The sequence below is a fragment of the Rhinatrema bivittatum genome, chromosome 1, assembly GCF_901001135.1.
Source record: "Rhinatrema bivittatum chromosome 1, aRhiBiv1.1, whole genome shotgun sequence".
NCBI classification, from domain to species: Eukaryota; Metazoa; Chordata; class Amphibia; order Gymnophiona; family Rhinatrematidae; genus Rhinatrema; species Rhinatrema bivittatum.
The window spans coordinates 136,338,415-136,357,770 of NC_042615.1; the positions used below are offsets into that span (position 1 = coordinate 136,338,415).

The 19,356-nt window shown below is 42.6% G+C and overlaps 1 protein-coding gene across 2 annotated transcripts in view; it reads right to left on the reverse strand.

The window, feature by feature from the left end:
- The window catches only part of CEP135 (centrosomal protein 135), a 435,470-nt gene that overhangs the window by 272,075 nt on the left and 144,039 nt on the right, over positions 1-19,356 (reverse strand). For both annotated transcript variants that reach the window (XM_029587343.1, XM_029587336.1), the window contains exon 9: positions 7,959-8,024. In XM_029587343.1, coding sequence (XP_029443203.1) covers positions 7,959-8,024 — 66 coding nt within the window. The remainder of the gene's footprint in view (positions 1-7,958; positions 8,025-19,356) is intronic.

Below are 19,356 nucleotides of genomic sequence, written 5' to 3' on the forward strand. Positions count from 1 at the left end.
AAGGAGGAAAAGAAGGAAAAAGAAAAATGAGGCCTGCTCCAGAAAAGCACGCTGCAGACGGAGGGGATAGAATAGACCTGGCCTCATTGCAGGCCACCCTGGATGCTCTTTCAGAGAAAGTTATGCTAGCAGTAGTGGCAGCATTGGATGCAAGGTTTGACAACCTCTCCTCTCAGATATCCACAGTCCAGAATTCGCTGGAAGAATTACATCCATGCCTGGAAGTATTAGAGGGCCGCATATCAACCTTAGAGGATGACTAACACCTCTGCCAGGCAGCTAGCGACCCTGATTAAATCACACAAGGAAAAGCTGGACAACCTGGAGGACAGATCCCAACGAAATAACCTGCATTTCACTGGTCTCCGAGAATCTATCACAGAGGCTAATTCAGCCAGCGTTTTGGCTACCTGAGGCACTAGAGATTCAGTCGCTTGCCATCGCCTTACAGATAGAGAGAGCCCACAGACTGGGAATCACCCAGAACCACCATTGCCAGATTTCTTAACGGAGCTCACAAGAAGGAAATATTGAGAATTTACAGACAACATCGGGAGCTCAGGTACGCCTTTTTCAAGATTACTCAGTGACTTTCTCAAAAAGCCGCAAACTCTTTACTCCAATCTGCTCTGCACTTGTGGCCAAACAGATCAAATTTTTGCTCCAATTTCCAGCCAAACTGAAAATCTGGCATGCCAATACTATGCACCTTTTTGAGGAAGCCAGCCAGGCACAGACATTCCTCGAGGGCTTAGCTTAACAATAAAACAAGGATGTACACAACTTAAGTTAACTGTGATCTTAAAATATTCGCTAAGGTACTAGCAAATAGGCTGAACCTTATTCCCCCAACCATTATTTCTCCCCACCAAGTAGGATTCCTCAAGGGCAGATCAGCTGGTTCCAACATTATCAAACTTATCACGGCATGCAATATTGTGTAAAAACAGGCCTCCTGGCAATGGCCGTGAGTTTCGATTCAGAAAAGCATTTGACAGAGTTTCCTGGCCTTATTTATTCTCAGTCCTTGGTCGATTTGTGTTCTCGGGCAATTTTCTAAAAAATGGAGCCCTACTTTACAATAGCCCACCTCTTACATTTTAGCCAATGCTGGCAAATCTGATCCCTTCCCCATAGGTCACAGGGTGTGTCAGGGCTGCCCCTTTTCTCCTTTACTATATCTTCTCTCAATCGACCCGCTTCTTCGGAAAATCGTGGAGGATACTTCTATTACAGGGCTCGAACTGGGTAGCACCTCCTTTAAGGTAGCCACCTTTGCGGATGATGTGTTCATTTTCTTAACATCCCCACCCCTTTCCCTTCCTAAAATCCTCACACTTCAACACCAATTTGGCAAGTTTGCTGGTTTAAAAATAAACCAGGACAAATCAGAAGCTCGACATCACAGGTAAACTCCAATAGTCCTGGCTGGGCTCATTCCCATTTAGATGGATAGTTTCGAACATGAAATACCTTGGAATTCATATCCCAACACATTTATCACAATTCTTCAAGGTTAATGTCCACCCACTTATACAATCCCTTCAAAAGAATATCCAAAAATGGATAAACCTCCTGCTTTCGCTATTCGGCAGAATCCATCTTCTAAAAAGGATTGAACTCCCTAAGTGGCTCTACCTGTTACAAATGGCTCCCATATGCCTCTTGAAGAAAGACATTTGAGAAGTCGAAAAAGAATTCTCCTGCTTCCTGTGGCAAGGAAAAAAAGCAAGACTCCCTTTAACCATTCTTCAATCCCTGGGAGCCAATGGGGGACTCAAATGTCCAGATCTTAGTCATTACAATTTGGCTTGCATGCTCCATATCATCAATGATTGTGAGGGGAAAATAAAGAGGCATGTAGCCAATCTACTAATAATGTGGCTAGCTGGGTTTGCTCTCTCTGCCCTAGTCCAATGCCCAGTTAAATCTATACCTCCCTTTTCTGGCGTCATTCTTAATACTTTCTGCCTGTTGCAAGGCATGGTCCGCCTTTTGTACAAAAATGGGACAGAAGCATCACTACGGCTCTCACAGAAATTAGTGCAAACCCGGATTTTCCTCCTGGTACCACACTAGGAGTTTTCCATCGATGGCACAGGCAAGGTCTTCAGTATATTTCACAGTTGTTTTTGCCCTCTTTGAATACTCTAATTAGTTTCCTGGATCTACAAAAGTCATTCCACCTTCCCCGTACTGATTTTTTTTGCATATTTACAAATTCGCCATTATATCAATTCTTTCCTAACAGAAAACCCCAACCTAGATCATTATGATAAATTAGTAATGTTCTTTTATTTCATTAAAAATCAAAAACCCTCTTGTGCCTCTTTTGCGAAGCGCTTGTTGGAGATACCCTCCCCTTCATTTCTTACAACAGTAATTACTCGCTGGTCTTGGTGGCCCAAAATATCTCTTACATTACCTGATATACAAACATATTTCTCCCAAATCCCAAAAACTTCCAAAAATGCAATATTATTTGAACTGCAATATAGATTTATTTGGCAATTACACATGCGTTGGCCTTTACATTTAAATGTTGCCTTCTCCAATTTGTGAAAAGTGTAGAGAGACTACAAACGATTATTTCCACAGTTTTTGGGCTTGCTCAAAGGTCCAGAGTTTATGGGACTCCATCTGCCAGAAGTCCTCCAATATAGCCCAGATCCCTCTCCCACTGGATTTAGATTTCTGGTTATTTGGGCACACTACATCTCTTCCCCATCTCTTAACTAAAAGCACTAAACTGTTTTTAGAGAGAGCCAGCCCTGCTGCCAAACAAACTATATTAACTTGCTGGATTGGTCCAACCCCCCCCCCCCCCCCATTCAATTTGGGAAAGGAAAATGGGCTTCCATAGTATACATTTTGACATCTCGGCATCATTGTATTCTGTTAAGAAGAAGGAGTTGACCCACTCTCTGGCTGCCCTTTCTCCTATGCCTTCCTACTGAGATCTCAGCAAGCCTTCCCCAAGTCTAATCACCCCAATCCATCTTATCAGTCTCATCAGTTTTGGAAATCTGGGACAGGGATATCCAGTATGGCCATGCATCGCGCTGTAGGCCCCACTCTCACTGTCTCCTATATGAATTTTAAGAGTATGTTCCAGAGTGGCTCCCACAGTGACTTATTTTATTATAGGAAAAGAGGTGTCCATCTTCTGGCGCTACTGAAAAGCTATTGTCTCTTTGTTGTCAGTTAATTGCTGTTTATCCCTTGCTTCAGTCAACAATACAAAAGAACTTTCAACATACTTTAAACACATTTTAACGAGTACAGACAGAGTAACTTAAGGGGGTGTCAAATAGGGTGGGGGTAGGAGGGAGGGAGGGAAGGGGATGGGAGCTTGCCTACTTAATGAGCCACGGATGTTGTGAAGCTCAGATTCTGTTATACGCAGGGTTTGTTTAAACACTACACTGTTATATGTTTTGTTATATTCTTCAGCTGATGCATGTGTGAAAATATCTTAATAAAAATGATATAAAAAAAAAATTGAAAAAAATACTAGCCTCAATATTAGCCAATAGACTGAGGAGTTAAAGACCTCATTGCTCCAGATCAGACTGGTTTTGTAAAGAACAAGAATGGAGTCACTAACATACGCAAATTAATAGAAGCCCTCTGGTCTGGAAAATTAGAAAACTTCAATGGGTTCATTGTCAAACGCTTTTTCGGCGTCTAAACTAGCAACGTCCAATGGGACTATATGCTCTGGCTACTAGAGAAATATGGATTTCCGCAACTTTTTATAACATGGATTAAACTTTTGTACACGCTGCCAGCAGCCTGCATAAACATAAATGGAGAACTATCTGAACCTTTTACACTTGAAAGTGGCCCAAGACAAGGTTGCCCATTATACTTCTTGCTATACATCCTGACAGTGGAATGTTGGTTATCAAAATAAAAACCACTGTTGATATTCAAGGATTTTGTTTAGGATCGAAAGAGTATAAAATTTGTCTATTCGCTGATGACATGCTACTAATTTTAAGAAATCCACATACAGCAATATCGGCTCTAATGATTCTTATTGAGCAATTTGGGTAATTCGCTAGCTTGAACCGAAGCCCTACCATATCACCTTCCTTACAAGAGACTTGGCAAGGGGTTTCTCCCGTATATTGGTCTAAAGGGTCTTTTAAATACCACATGATCCCAATTATATGATATGAATATTTCAGTTCTAATAGAAAGTATTCATGAACAGCTGATATTATGGAAAGACCTACCCCTGTCACTATTTGGTAGAAGTGCCCTGTTCAAGAGGGCCCTCTTGCCAAAATTGCTCTGTAAGCTAGAAATGCTCCCAGTTTAGACTAGGCGCCAAGATTTCCTGCAACTACGTAAAGCGTTAATGCAGTTTCTTTGGAGGGGAAAGAGAGAAATGTTAAGCTATAAAGTACTTATGTTGTCAAAAAAATATGGGGGACAAACTACTGCATTTTTACTTTTATAATATGGCATGTCAAATGCCATTTTATTGGAAATAGTATCATGCACAATATAAGTTCCAAGTCCCAGATTTAATATCTCCTGAAACCCACTAATGTGTTGCATGGCCAAAGAACAGACGTCACAACATCCATCAGGAATCATATTAATAAAACCAGTTAGAATGGCTTGGCAATATTTTTGCCATGAGTTCAAAGTAAATCCCTTTAATACTAAATTGTTGAGCTTGACCAGCAATCCGGCATTCCTGCCTGGGCTGAACAACCAGAAGTTTGCAAATTGGGAAACAAATGGTATAACATCTCTGGAGAATCTATATTGTGCAACCCGACAAACAGTGATTTCTTTTGATCAACTGAAATCTCAATTTCAAGTCCCATCTAAGCAATTTTATATGTTTTTGTAAGCGAGACATTATTTGATGCAAATGTTGTCCTGTAACCCTAACCTCTTTGATACAGAATCTGTAATTACTATGTTCACTAAGGTGAAAAAGAATTAAAACTCATTTCAGTCTGGTTTAAATTACGATTTAGTAAAGAGTCTGAACAGCTCTGTGCACCAATAGCCAAGTTGTGGACGGAATTGCTGGGTCACTCTATATCACACAAAAAAAAAAAAAAAGTTATTTCGGATATGCCTTTTCCACAATGGTAGAAGTCAAAAATCAAGAAATGCAATTTAAGCTACTATATAAAATATATATAGATAATGTACGTGCCCATAAGATGTGTATTTCTGCTTCAGATAATTGCTTAAAGTGTCATAGAGGCACTCTGGTACATAATTTTGTATTTTGCCCTTCTTTATTCTCTTTCTGGAATACAGTCTCTCAAGTTATAGAGGGTTCTATCCAACAGAAACCGCCCCTCACTGGTGACTTTATATTACTGGGCACCACACATTGGTTATCTGTCAATACTAATGCCATCATGAAATATGCACTTATTGTGACCGGCTTAGCCAAAGCGTGTATCCTTTTTCATTGGATTAAGCCTCTTGGCCCTACGCCTCTTATGTGGTTCCAAAAACTTGCGGATTGGATGCAAGTAGAGAGATTAGATGTCAAATTTACTAGCCAAAAAGGTATCCCGTGAATACTTGAAGCTCAATTGCCAGAAGTACTCAGGCAATCACTATTGGGTAGCGGCTATACTAAGCATTGGTACCTTGAAGATCTTAGGTATAAAATTAAAAAACGGTACTCTCCACTTGATTCCACCTTGATTGTTAAGTGAATGATTGGTGGACAGTATATAATATTTGGAGAGGACATCAGAGCACAGCTGGTTGAATGATAGAATGACTGAAGAATGGTTGTGTGGTTTAGGGTATGAATGGTTGGTGTGAATGGTGTAAAATTCAAAACATATACACAGGAACAGGATTATAGGCAGTTATTAAGAACTATCATCCCATCTATAAACAGGTTTTTTTTTGTTAACCCAAAGTTTTGCAACTATTGTATAATCAAGCATTCTCGAACTGTAGTTTGAAAATTATGTAAGTATTGTATAAATCAAGTGCTCTTGAACTGTATCCCTCTTGTGTTAAATATTGAAAAAAAAAAGAAAAGATAAGAGGAATCCACAAACAGATCTAATAAGCCTTCTTCCCTTTGAAAAGCAGGCTCTCTTGCTTTTTCTAAAATTACATTATTTTTTGACTATCATTTCCTGCGTGTGTTTGTAAGAATCAAAATAAAGTATAAAGGAAAAACGGGATAAAAAGGAGGGGGGGTTGTCAATTTTCAGGGAGAGTAGTTTTTAAACCGTATGTAGGCCTGTTTACTAATGGAAAAAGGCCCTTTGAAAACTGCTACTCCCCATTGAGGGTAAAAGAACCTGTAGTATGAACAGCATGCAGATTTTTACCTGCAAGGAAAAAAAGGAGCTGGACTAGGTTAGGGGGAGTGAAAGTATATGCAAGGATTTAATTTTGAAAACCCCGTGCACAAATTTCATGCATATACTTTGCATCTGCTTCATAGCATGTGCAAATTACACATGTATTAAAGTACCGGCTTTCCCCTGCCAACTCCAGTTTTCAAAAGAAAACTCCACAGGCAATTTCCCTTTGAAAATTAGATTGCAGGTCTTCAAGTACCAGTGCTGATTTTCTGCCAGATCACACCTAGTTGCCAATATGGAATTTTTTTTGCATTTGCTTCCTTTTCCCCATTGCAGCTGGAATGGAAGGTGGCAGCTATTTTTGAATAGCTTTGGAAAATGCCCTCCCTATGTATTCCTTTTAGATCAATAAGCATTGTTTAATATTAAGTTGTATGCATTATGAATGATTCTGAAGTTCATATGATATGGCACACAAACATGAAAGAGAAGTATGTAGGAGTCTACAAAACATTTTGAAGCTGAAAGGGGGGCTTTGCCATCACACCAGACTGCAAACCACCTCCATTTACAAATCATAAGACCTACTAATGGATTCCTTCCTAGAAGCATCTGAGTCAGAGAGATCAAAAAGTCACATTACTTTGCTCTCAACATATAAGCTGTAAGGGTAAGAGGTAGAGGTAGAGGTTGGAATGAGCAATTACTGTGACAGGAGATTTTTCATTCTGCAATATTAAGGCTGGAAAAATTTCCAATCTGATTGATCTCCTGAAGGACAAATTCCGGAGGACTAGAAACTCTCAGCAAAAAAGGATTTAGGTCTTTGCAACTATAGGTATCAGAAGGTACACATATAGAAAGCATTAGAGAAATCACAGAAAATGGAGCAGAATAATTGGGAATTGCTCTGGCATAAATCTATGCAAATCTCTATTTGTTTCTTTGACCACGTCATTATATTTTGCTGTTCATTAAGCAATTTAAACTCTGTTCATATCAGCTAATGCAAAGGGTAGAAAAAAATGACAAATGTTGAACACATTGTACCACACATGCTTTTTAATCACCCTTGCATGCAACAGTTTTGGAAGACGGTATAGGACAGGACTGCAAGTGTCTTGGAAAGTCTGAATATTTAATTTGTTTTAATTATGGAAATCATTGGGACTTCAACAGTCATTAGGGAAATTAAAAACAAAGGTATTGGGCATATTTATTACTATACATGTGATTCTGAGCAACTGGAAAGATGTTTCAAAAATTGATTTTAATATGCAGTAAAATATTGTATGTCTTACTTATAGATATGAAACTCTTGTTTTTGAGAAACCTTCCAAAATAAAACAAGTTCCAGATGATACGGGATTCAATGGCAATATTAAAGTTACCAGTCATTTTTTCTTTTCCTGTCTTGTGCTCCATAAGATGAGTCTATTCCTCTGTGATTTTTATATATGGTTACATTTGTAATGCTACAATTGTTCTGTATATTGTTTAACTTGATAAAAATTTTGAATAAAAGATGAATTCTATATCATAATGAAAGGGTTCTAACTGAAAAGCTCTCAGCAATGACAAACATATGTTCAAGGAACAACTATATCCTAGTTCAATTCATTATTTTAAGAATTTAGTACTTACAGTCTTTAATTCTGATATTGTTCTTTCCATGTCCTGTATCTCATTGAATTGCCTTTTAATTTCATTCTGAGATGGAAACAAAAAAACTAAATTCACACAACTACTCACTGACTGCATATAAAGTTACAATTCTTTGAAAAGTGAGCAATATTTTACAAACAATCCTAAAATTAGTCACTATTAGATATAGAATTATTTCAGATTTTATAGTTATGACTATCAATTAAGTAGATACCTGCTTCACCTAGACAAAATAATTTCTATAAAAGGGAAAAGCAGTATAAATTTCCACAAGGTAAATATTCAGAAGGATGTTTTGTTTGGACTTAGCTGGACAAATCTGTGGTTTAATTATTCCCACCCACACCTCCACTGTTTGGCTAATTTTTATTTTATTTATTTAAAGCTTTTATTTATTTATTTATTTATTTATTTATAGCCTTCATCCCATCCTTTGGATCACATCCCCTCCAATCTGCTGAGCTCCATCCCCAACATCATTGCCAAACCAGTGGCAGACATCATCAACTGCTCCCTCACTGAAGGCCATGTCCCTAATCAACTCAAACTGGCAATGCTCAAGCCTCTCCTCAAAAAACCTAACCTTCCCACTACTGACCCAGCCAACTTCAGACCTATAGCAAACCTACCAATGATCGCCAAAATTATGGAGAAAATTGTAAATAGACAACTTTCAGAATTCCTCGATGATAACAACATCCTCACCACAAACCAATTCGGTTTCCGTAAAACCCGGAACACCGAATCCCTTCTAGCTTCACTATCAGACACCATTATATTCAATCTGGAAAAAGGTCAACCCTGCCTCCTCGCTCTACTGGATCTATCCGCAGCGTTTGATACAGTGAGCCACACATGCCTACTTCAGCGTCTTTCAGATATAGGCATTACAGGATCAGCGTTCAAATGGTTCAAATCATTTCTAGATAACAGGTTCTACAAGGTCAAAGTGAACAACAAAGAGTCTCACCCCATAGAATCCAAGATGGGAGTACCGCAAGGATCCTCACTGTCACCCACACTTTTCAATATCTATCTTCTCCCACTCTGTCACCTACTTACCAATCTCAAGCTAACACATTTCCTTTATGCGGATGACATTCAAATACTCATTCCTATAGCTGAATCTCTACACATAACTATGGCATACTGGAATAAATGCCTCACAGCAATCAATAACCTACTCGCCAGCCTCAACCTGGTACTAAACACGAACAAAACAGAAATCCTACTCATAGCTCCTGAAAATCACTCTCCATCCATCGCTCCAACGGCTAGCCAAGGTCCAGTCACTTCTTCCGCCCCACAAGTAAGAGACCTGGGTGTACTGCTGGACAACAGTTTCAACCTCAACAAGTTCGTAAATAACACCACGAAAGAATGCTTCTTTAAATTGCAGACACTAAAGAAACTAAAACCACTACTAAACTACAGAGACTTCCGCCTGGTCCTACAGGCCATCATACTCCCAAAACTGGACTACTGCAATTCTCTCCTTCTGGGCCTTCCCGCCTGCACCACCAAACCACTCCAGATGGTAATGAACGCCACGGCCAGAATTCTCTCAAACACCAAAAAAAGGGAACATATCACCCCCATCCTTCAGCAGCTCCATTGGCTACAGATTAAATACAGGATTCACTTTAAAACCATTATGATGATACACAAAGCCCTTCACAACATCGCGCCTCTCAACTTAACTTACCAACTCCAACTACACACTTCCAAGAAACCAACCAGAAGCGCATACAAGAACCTGCTAATCACCCAGCCGGCAAAAACCTCACTAAGGAAATGCGCAATATCCACAGCGGGCCCCACACTCTGGAATTCACTCCCTCCAGACCTTCACCTTGAATCCTGCCATAATACATTCAAAAAGAAACTAAAGACTTGGTTCTTCACACAAGCTTTCCCGGAGAACTAAGAGCAGGATGAGCTAATACTATATCAGTTTAGCCTTTGACCAGACCCACTTGTTGTCCATAAGTTCTTGAAGAGCTCATCATTGAATCTTAATCAACCCGATTGTTTACTGTAATCTCCTCTAATCTCCTCTAATCTTTATGTTATCTGTTAAAATGTTAAATGTATTTATAATGTTATTTAAAATGTTATTTGTTATAATGTAAGCCGCCCACGTGGCGACAGTTTTATTTCACTGTACACCGTGTGATATGTATTTTATACAGGAACGTCGGTTTATAAAAACTAAAAATAAATAAATAAATAGATAAATATACCGAAGTACAGCTAGCTCCCTTCACTCCGGTTTACAGATTAACAATGCACAAAAAAACCCCAAAAAAAAAAAAAAAAAGAGGGTTGGCCTACAAATCCAACATCTCAGCCACAGTACCTCAAACCTCCCCACACCCCACAAGTTTCCTGTTTGGCTTGGAGATGGGAGGGTGGGCTTTCAGAAGGAGACCACAGACCACTGAAATTAAAAATTGAGGGAGGGGAAGCCCCTAAGGCCAATAGTTCTGCAATGTTGGGGGGGGCTTCAGAACTTTACCAGAGGTAAGTTGGTTAGCACGATAGGGGATCTGGCCAGCAGGGCAATAAACCTTTTTTCTCACCATGTTCAGTTTACTATTTAACTGGCTATGTTTTAATATAAATTAATCGAAAGGGGAACCAAACTGTTCACTCACTGTGAAACTCCATATCGCTATTGTACCAAGTTGTTGTTACTTATGAAACACTTGTTTATTATTTAATATTATTTAATAAACCTACACGCCAAGTGGAAATCACCTTTTCAAATGTTGAAAAACATTTTTTATGAGGGGTTGGAAAGGTTTCATATAACCGTGTAGGCAACCCTGCCTTTTACCAGCATATTATAATCATAAACCTACCAACCTCCTCCGTTTTTTTATGTATATATGTAAATATGTGCTTTTTAAAAAACTTTGGTTAACCAATCTTTTCAATATTCAAAATTGTATGATGACATCCGGAGGGTATCTCCTGAAGAGACTGATAGATGGTATTCCTTGATGTTTTGAAATACTGTGCCACCATCACTCATACTCTGTTAGGTGTGATCTTGTGAGTTACAAATAACACTCTTTCTATAGAGAACCTCCTCTTTCTTGATTGTATATCACACCTCCCAAACTAAAAATATCCCGACATGTACATGTTTCGGACGATACACGTCCTTCCTCAGGGGATGTTCCGGCGGATGATGTCTAACCCGCTGTTGAAAACAAAAATTAAAAATTACTTCACTTGAATTTATGTGGCGACATCTCCGTTTTTAGCCACTTTCCTTCCTTAACGCATTCTCCTACCAGATATTTCAAATTTCTGCTCCCTCAATTAGGTGCCTTCACCGATGTCCGGTCCAGATGTCGACTGAACCTAGGCCGCTGAAAATCTCTTTTTATACAGTCCATTATATGCTAGTAAGGACCAATCCAAATTGTGTTTGTTGTCCTCCTATTGGGAAATGCTATGTTCGCAGATCTAACCTATAAGATTGTGGAGCCCCTCCTACTTGTGCGTGCTGAACGTGTCCCGGACTTGATGGAGACCTGCCAGCTTTGACGTTGTGCATTTAACCTGAATGTCGGACCTAGTTGAAAAAAAGATACTGGGACTGATAACGTGTTTTTCAAAAACCAAAGCCCGGGATAGCTGTCAATTGTCTGGTCATCAAAAAATTTATCAGAGGATTGAAGACAAATTTAATTAGTCATTCATACCCCTAGGATTAGAGGACTTGAGTGTAGATCCAAAATAATTCCCTATGATTCAGTCGAGCGCTCAAATCACACCCCCCGCAAAGGGGTTGACACTTGTTCGAGTACTGTCCATTTAAGTTCCCATATTTCATGCAATGCTGATGTTAAATGCTGTACCATAGGGGCCGTCATTTTGGCGGTGGTATACCATGATTTGTGTTCACTCAATCGAGCCCGAACAGGGCGTGTAGTACGGCCAATGTACAGTTTGGGACAGGGACAAACGATCACATATATTACATTGTTGGAATTACAGTCGGTGTTGTTCTTGAGCCAAACTTTATAATGCGTAACTGGATCCAACCATTCTCTACCTACTATAGATTGAGGACACCAGCTACAGTGTCCACATGTTTGATGACCTACGATGGTCTCTGTGGGACTATCGTGTGTTAGTTGCGCATGTACTAGCATATCTCAAATATTTCTCCCTCTAGAAATGGCAAACATGGGGATTTCCGCAAATTCTTTGTGTAGGGCCAGTACATGCCAATGTTTTTTTAATAATATTCCAAACTCTAATATGAAGAGTCCGTATGTTTTTTTTACTCAATAATATATTCAATACTTAGGGAAAACAACTCTCCTATAATACTATGTGTAACTTATAATAACAAAGTTTATCAGCAACAATGTTTAAAGGGAGAAGTGGAATGTTTCATAAATTTTTCAGGCATTACTGGATTGTGATGCCTTTAAACTGGTTTAATCATAAACTTTCCACCTCCGACCTTTTTTAGTTTTTTAGTGAATTTATAAAGTGCGCTGTAAAAATCTCTAGGAGATTGATTACTATGGTTGCATGTCTAAATTATAGTGATAATACCGACTTGTATGAAAAACCATTTCTAAAAGTCCAAAAGATTGGGTGGACCAATGGGTATAGTATGCTCCTGATAGCAGTTGGAGACAGATCAGATTTCAATCTGACGTCAGCCCTAGTACATATACCCCTGCCGGAAGCTCTGCTCTTCAGTATTCTCTTCGAAAAGCAATTGTGGATATATATGTGACTGAACAACTTGATTAACTTGAACTGGTTGATGTGGCTATAGCTGAGACCGCCAGTGCACTCAACCAAGAAACGCAGACACCCGGTAGGTATGGGTGTCCTAATTAAAGGGAAGCTTGGCTTACCAGTTTTTGTCTTGCTCTCAGGGAATTGTCACCCGAGGTTTCCGTGATTGTCGGCAGCCATGAGTAGGATGCTGAGTCCATCTGTCTACACTAAGGAAAACGAAATTATCAGGTAAGTAATTTCTCCATTTCCTAGCATGTAGCAGATGGACTCCAGACCAATGGGATGTACAAAAGCTACTCCCGAACTGGGTGGGTGGCTGCCCGTGGCCCACTTAGTACTGCCCATGCGAATGCTGTGTCCTCCCGAGCCTGAACATCCAGGCGGTAGAACCTAGAGAAGGTATGAATGGAGGACCACGTCGCCGCCCGACAGATCTCGGCGGGTGACAGCATCTTGGTTTCCGCCCAGGAAACCTGCCTGGGCTCTAGTGGAATGGGCCTTGACTTGTAGAGGTGGAGGCTTGCCTGCCTCTACGTAGGCTGCCTTGATAACTTCTTTGATCCAGAGGGGACTATGCGTAGCTGTATGGATCCCAGGGTGAACCTAAGGAAGGGTTCTCGACAGGACAGTGCTTGAAGCTCGGAGATGTGATGGGCCGAACAGACTGCCACTAGGAATGCAGTCCTCAATATTAGTAGTCGGAGGGACAGACTGTGGGTGGGTCTAAAGGAGGCTCCTGCTAGGAAGTCTAGGACTAGATTGAGATTCCATAAAGGTACCGGCCACTTTAGGGGTGGTCGGATCTGTATGACCCCTTTCAGGAAGTGGGAGACGTCCGGGTGAGAGGCTAGGCTGCTGCCCCCCACCTTGGCTCTGTAGCAGGCCAACGCGGCCACCTGCACCTTGATGAAGTTGAGAGACAACCCCTTCTGTAAGCCGTTCTGCAGGAATTCCAGAATCATGGGAATTTTGACCGTCAGAAACTGCCAGCAGGCCAATTTGAGAACCCTTGAAAAATCTTCTCGCCTAGTTAGCAAATAATCAATGAGAGCAAGTGTTGTGAGCCAGTGATATACGTGTGAACTTCTCACATGGATGAAGTGTCCTCCACATATCAATCATATCGAGATGCTGACATATGTATGCTATTCCTTTACTGGAGGACAATCTGGACTTAGGAGGAGACTTATCTAGCTGATCATTATATGGGAAAGCAGAGTTTCTTACCTGTAACAGGACAGCAGTATGTTAGTCCTTACACATGGGTGACATCATCAGATGGAGCCCGGCAAGGAAAAATGTGTCAAAGTTTCTAGAACTTTGACTGGCACACTGGGCATGCTCAGCATGCCACTATCCACATGGGGTCCCCCTTCAGTCTTGTAACATAGCCTTACGAAAAAATAAAATAAACAAAGGAGAAACCCAACTCAATGTGGTAGTGGGCAGGTTTCCTGAGAACTAACATCCTGCTGTCCTAGGAGAACATCTGTTAGAGGTAAGCAACTCTGCTTTCTCCTAGGACAAGCAGGATGATAGGCCTCACACACATGTAACTTTTGCTTCCTCTGATTATAAAAAGTTGTTCCTTATGTTATAGTTATCTTCCCCCCGTTCGATGTAAACCGACCTGATATGGTATTCAACCTTGAAGATCGGTATAGAAAAATGTTAAATAAATAGGCTAATACCAAGCTACAGGCTGCTCCTGAACTCTAGTTAATTCGCAAACACCAAACCTGGTGCCAATGGGCAGAACTGTAGTGCTGTAGAAAAGAGGGAGACAGCCTGACCCGAAAAAGAGCCCTAGGCAGGAAGAGTTGGGTGTTTTTACTTAAAGAGGTTCCGCAGGACAGCCTGACCAAAGCTGCTGTCACTACGGCCATCTCTATCCAAACAGTAACAGGCAGCAAATGTGTGGAGAGAACTCCACTTCGCAGCCTTGCAGATCTCGGCCACAGCGACCACTCGCAAGTGGGCTACCGATGCCACCATGTACCTGATGGAATAAGCCTTGACGTGGCCTCCAAGTCAAGGAAGGAAATATAATCCACCAGTCAGTTGGACAATGTGTGCTTGGTGTCTGCAACTCCCAATCTATTTTTATCAAATGAAATGAAGAGTTGTGGGGTCTTTCTTTGGCTTGCTGTCCACTCAAGATAGAACGCTAAGGCCCTTTTGCAGTCCAAGCTGTGCAGAGCCCGTTCGCTTTGTGAAAATGTGGCCTGGGAAAAAATATAGGCAGAATAATGGACTGGTTGAGATGAAAATCAGTCACCATTGTAGGCAGAAAACTTAGGGTGAGTGCACAGAACCACCGTGTCGTGATAGAATTTCGTGTAAGGCGGATATGTCACAAAGCCTGAAGTTTACTGACTCTGCGCACCAAAGTAATTGCAACCAAGATAACCTTCCACGTCAGGTACTTCAGATCAAAGGAGCACAGCGGCTCGAAAGGATCTCACATTTGACGAGCCAGCACCATGTTGAGATCTCAGGACACAACAGGAGGTTGCAGGGGAGGCTTCAGCTGAAGCAGACCTCGCATGAACGGGCTCACTACAGGTTGTATGGAGACCTGCAAACCATCAACTAAGTGGTGGTAGGCCCCAGTAGCACTGAGATGTTCTCAGACCAAGTTGATCTTCAGACCAGCTTCAGAAAGATAACAAATAGTCTAGCACTTACGAAGTGGGACAGAAGAATGGATCGATGCCATGACATACCATAGAGGAAACCTCTTCTACTTCAGAGTGTATGACTTCCTGGTGGAAGGCTTTCGAGAAGCTATCAGGACCCGCGACACATCAGAAAAGTCAAGGGGGCCGCAGAACTAGCCTTTCAACATCCAGGCCATCAGAGACAGCGTCTGGAGGTTGGGACAGCACAGCCTACCTCAGCCCTGCATGATCAGGTCCCGACTGGTTGCTTGACAGAGAGATCCTGAAGATTCGGGAACCAAATCAGTCTTGACCACCGGGGTGGGGGATGGAGGGGCGATGAGAATCATGGTCCCCCCATCCTGGTGGAGCTTCAGGAGAGTCTTCGACACCAGTGGAAGTGAAGGATATGCATACAGAAGGCCCTTGCCCCAATTGCAGGCAAAGGCACCCAAAGCTGGCCTTCCTGTCTAGGGAGCAAAACCAGTCCCCTCTTTGCAGGACGGTAATCAGGGTGCCCAGCAAGGCCATCTTGAACTTCTCTCTTCACATATATTTGTTCTCAAATCTAAGATGGGGCGTAGGATCCCTGTTTTCTTTGGAATCAGGAAATATTTGGAGTAGAATCCTAGTCCCTCCTGATGTAACGGGACGGGTTCCACCACTCTCACTATTACAAGGGCAGATAACTCTGTCCAAAAGACTTCCTGATGCGGATCTAACCCCATGACGACCAAGGGGGAGAGTCCGCGGGGATGCGCTGAAAGTTTAATTAATACCAGACGGATATTGGATAGGACCCACTGGTCCAAGGTGATCTGAGGTCATTGGTCCTGAAAGGACTGCAGCCAACCCCGACTGGGGGTTCTAATGTCAAAGATACGGTCATGGGGCTTATGCTCCCTCGGGGCTAGTCAAAACCCCATAGTGGGGCCTTGCTGGGGAGTCGGCTGAGTTCTGGGGGTCCGCTGCTGTTTAGAGCAACCCCTGAAACCCATTCACAGTGGAGCATGCAAGCCAGAAGATAGTATTTCCTCTGGCGATAAAAAGACATCTTGCCGCTTTGGTGTGAGAACTGCCTGGCGGAGGGCGAAGGGTCTGAGGTACCGGTAGAGGGATGCTGGAGGGTCTCATGATCTTTCAATTGAGCCACAGCATCTCGCACCTTTTCCCCAAACAGGTTCTCTCCCATACAGGGCGAGCTTATCCTGGACTTCCAGCCGGAGGTCCAATGCTTGGAGCCATTCCATTCTACAGGCCCCATTGCCCACCGCCACCACCCTAGCCGCTGTATCAAACACATCAAAGGTGGAATGCACCTCGTGTTTGCCACACTCCAAGCCTTGCTGGGCAACTGTTAGGAAAGCTTCCTGATGCTGTTGGGGGGAGGTGTTCGGCCAGCTCTTGAACCTGCTTCAAGAGGTTACAAAAGTGTATTGGGTCAAATACAGCTGGTAGGAGGCAATCTGGGCAATCAAAGCCTGAAAGAGGACAGTTTGGTAGAAAAACCAAAGGGAGGGCACTGAACTGGACTGATTGGACTCAAAGAAAAGAAGTTATTAGCGAAGAACAAACTTCTCCTCTCTCTTCATCCAGTCAGATCAGTCCAGAAAAATGAGGTATCCTGACCCAGGTGGGATATTCCAAAACCTGCTTGTAACACCTACAAAGTTAACGGGGCCTCCTCCCTGGCCCTCACAACCAAGCGGTAATGCTTCAAACACTGAGATGTTCTCAGACCAAGTTGATCTTCAGACCAGCTTCAGAAAGATAACAAATAGTCTAGCACTTACGAAGTGGGACAGAAGAATGGATCGATGCCATGACATACCATAGAGGAAACCTCTTCTACTTCAGAGTGTATGACTTCCTGGTGGAAGGCTTTCGAGAAGCTATCAGGACCCGCGACACATCAGAAAAGTCAAGGGGGCCGCAGAACTAGCCTTTCAACATCCAGGCCATCAGAGACAGCGTCTGGAGGTTGGGACAGCACAGCCTACCTCAGCCCTGCATGATCAGGTCCCGACTGGTTGCTTGACAGAGAGATCCTGAAGATTCGGGAACCAAATCAGTCTTGACCACCGGGGTGGGGGATGGAGGGGCGATGAGAATCATGGTCCCCCCATCCTGGTGGAGCTTCAGGAGAGTCTTCGACACCAGTGGAAGTGAAGGATATGCATACAGAAGGCCCTTGCCCCAATTGCAGGCAAAGGCACCCAAAGCTGGCCTTCCTGTCTAGGGAGCAAAACCAGTCCCCTCTTTGCAGGACGGTAATCAGGGTGCCCAGCAAGGCCATCTTGAACTTCTCTCTTCACATATATTTGTTCTCAAATCTAAGATGGGGCGTAGGATCCCTGTTTTCTTTGGAATCAGGAAATATTTGGAGTAGAATCCTAGTCCCTCCTGATGTAACGGGACGGGTTCCACCACTCTCACTATTACAAGGGCAGATAACTCTGTCCAAAAGACTTCCTGATGCGGATCTAACCCCATGACGACCAAGGGGGAGAGTCCGCGGGGATGCGCTGAAAGTTTAATTAATACCAGACGGATATTGGATAGGACCCACTGGTCCAAGGTGATCTGAGGTCATTGGTCCTGAAAGGACTGCAGCCAACCCCGACTGGGGGTTCTAATGTCAAAGATACGGTCATGGGGCTTATGCTCCCTCGGGGCTAGTCAAAACCCCATAGTGGGGCCTTGCTGGGGAGTCGGCTGAGTTCTGGGGGTCCGCTGCTGTTTAGAGCAACCCCTGAAACCCATTCACAGTGGAGCATGCAAGCCAGAAGATAGTATTTCCTCTGGCGATAAAAAGACATCTTGCCGCTTTGGTGTGAGAACTGCCTGGCGGAGGGCGAAGGGTCTGAGGTACCGGTAGAGGGATGCTGGAGGGTCTCATGATCTTTCAATTGAGCCACAGCATCTCGCACCTTTTCCCCAAACAGGTTCTCTCCCATACAGGGCGAGCTTATCCTGGACTTCCAGCCGGAGGTCCAATGCTTGGAGCCATTCCATTCTACAGGCCCCATTGCCCACCGCCACCACCCTAGCCGCTGTATCAAACACATCAAAGGTGGAATGCACCTCGTGTTTGCCACACTCCAAGCCTTGCTGGGCAACTGTTAGGAAAGCTTCCTGATGCTGTTGGGGGGAGGTGTTCGGCCAGCTCTTGAACCTGCTTCAAGAGGTTACAAAAGTGTATTGGGTCAAATACAGCTGGTAGGAGGCAATCTGGGCAATCAAAGCCTGAAAGAGGACAGTTTGGTAGAAAAACCAAAGGGAGGGCACTGAACTGGACTGATTGGACTCAAAGAAAAGAAGTTATTAGCGAAGAACAAACTTCTCCTCTCTCTTCATCCAGTCAGATCAGTCCAGAAAAATGAGGTATCCTGACCCAGGTGGGATATTCCAAAACCTGCTTGTAACACCTACAAAGTTAACGGGGCCTCCTCCCTGGCCCTCACAACCAAGCGGTAATGCTTCAAAAAGGGATTTAAGGAAGACCATGTTGCTGCTTTACATTCTATATTTTGACAGAGATACCAATCTGAGCTCTGCCCAATAAGCAGCATGAGCTCTTGTAGAATATGCTTTGATCTACTTTGGTAAAGTCTCACCTTTATCAATATAAGCTGCCATAATCGCCTGCTCAATCCAATGCTTATCAAAGCTTTTTTTGCTGCTTCATCTTTTTTGCATCACTAATCATAATAAACAAATGACCTGATTTCCAGAAATACCCTAACAGAGCTCTCCAAACATTCAAAGATATTTTGTACCCTCATTCTCCAGAATGTCAATGAAACTAGGGTAAACGGATTGACTGGTTTAGATGAAAACAGATACCACCTTCAGAAGAAAGGAAGCAACCTTGACCATATCCCTTTGAAATGAAGAAAAAAAAAAAAGGTTCTCTGCAAGAAGTTCTTCTGCCAAACAAA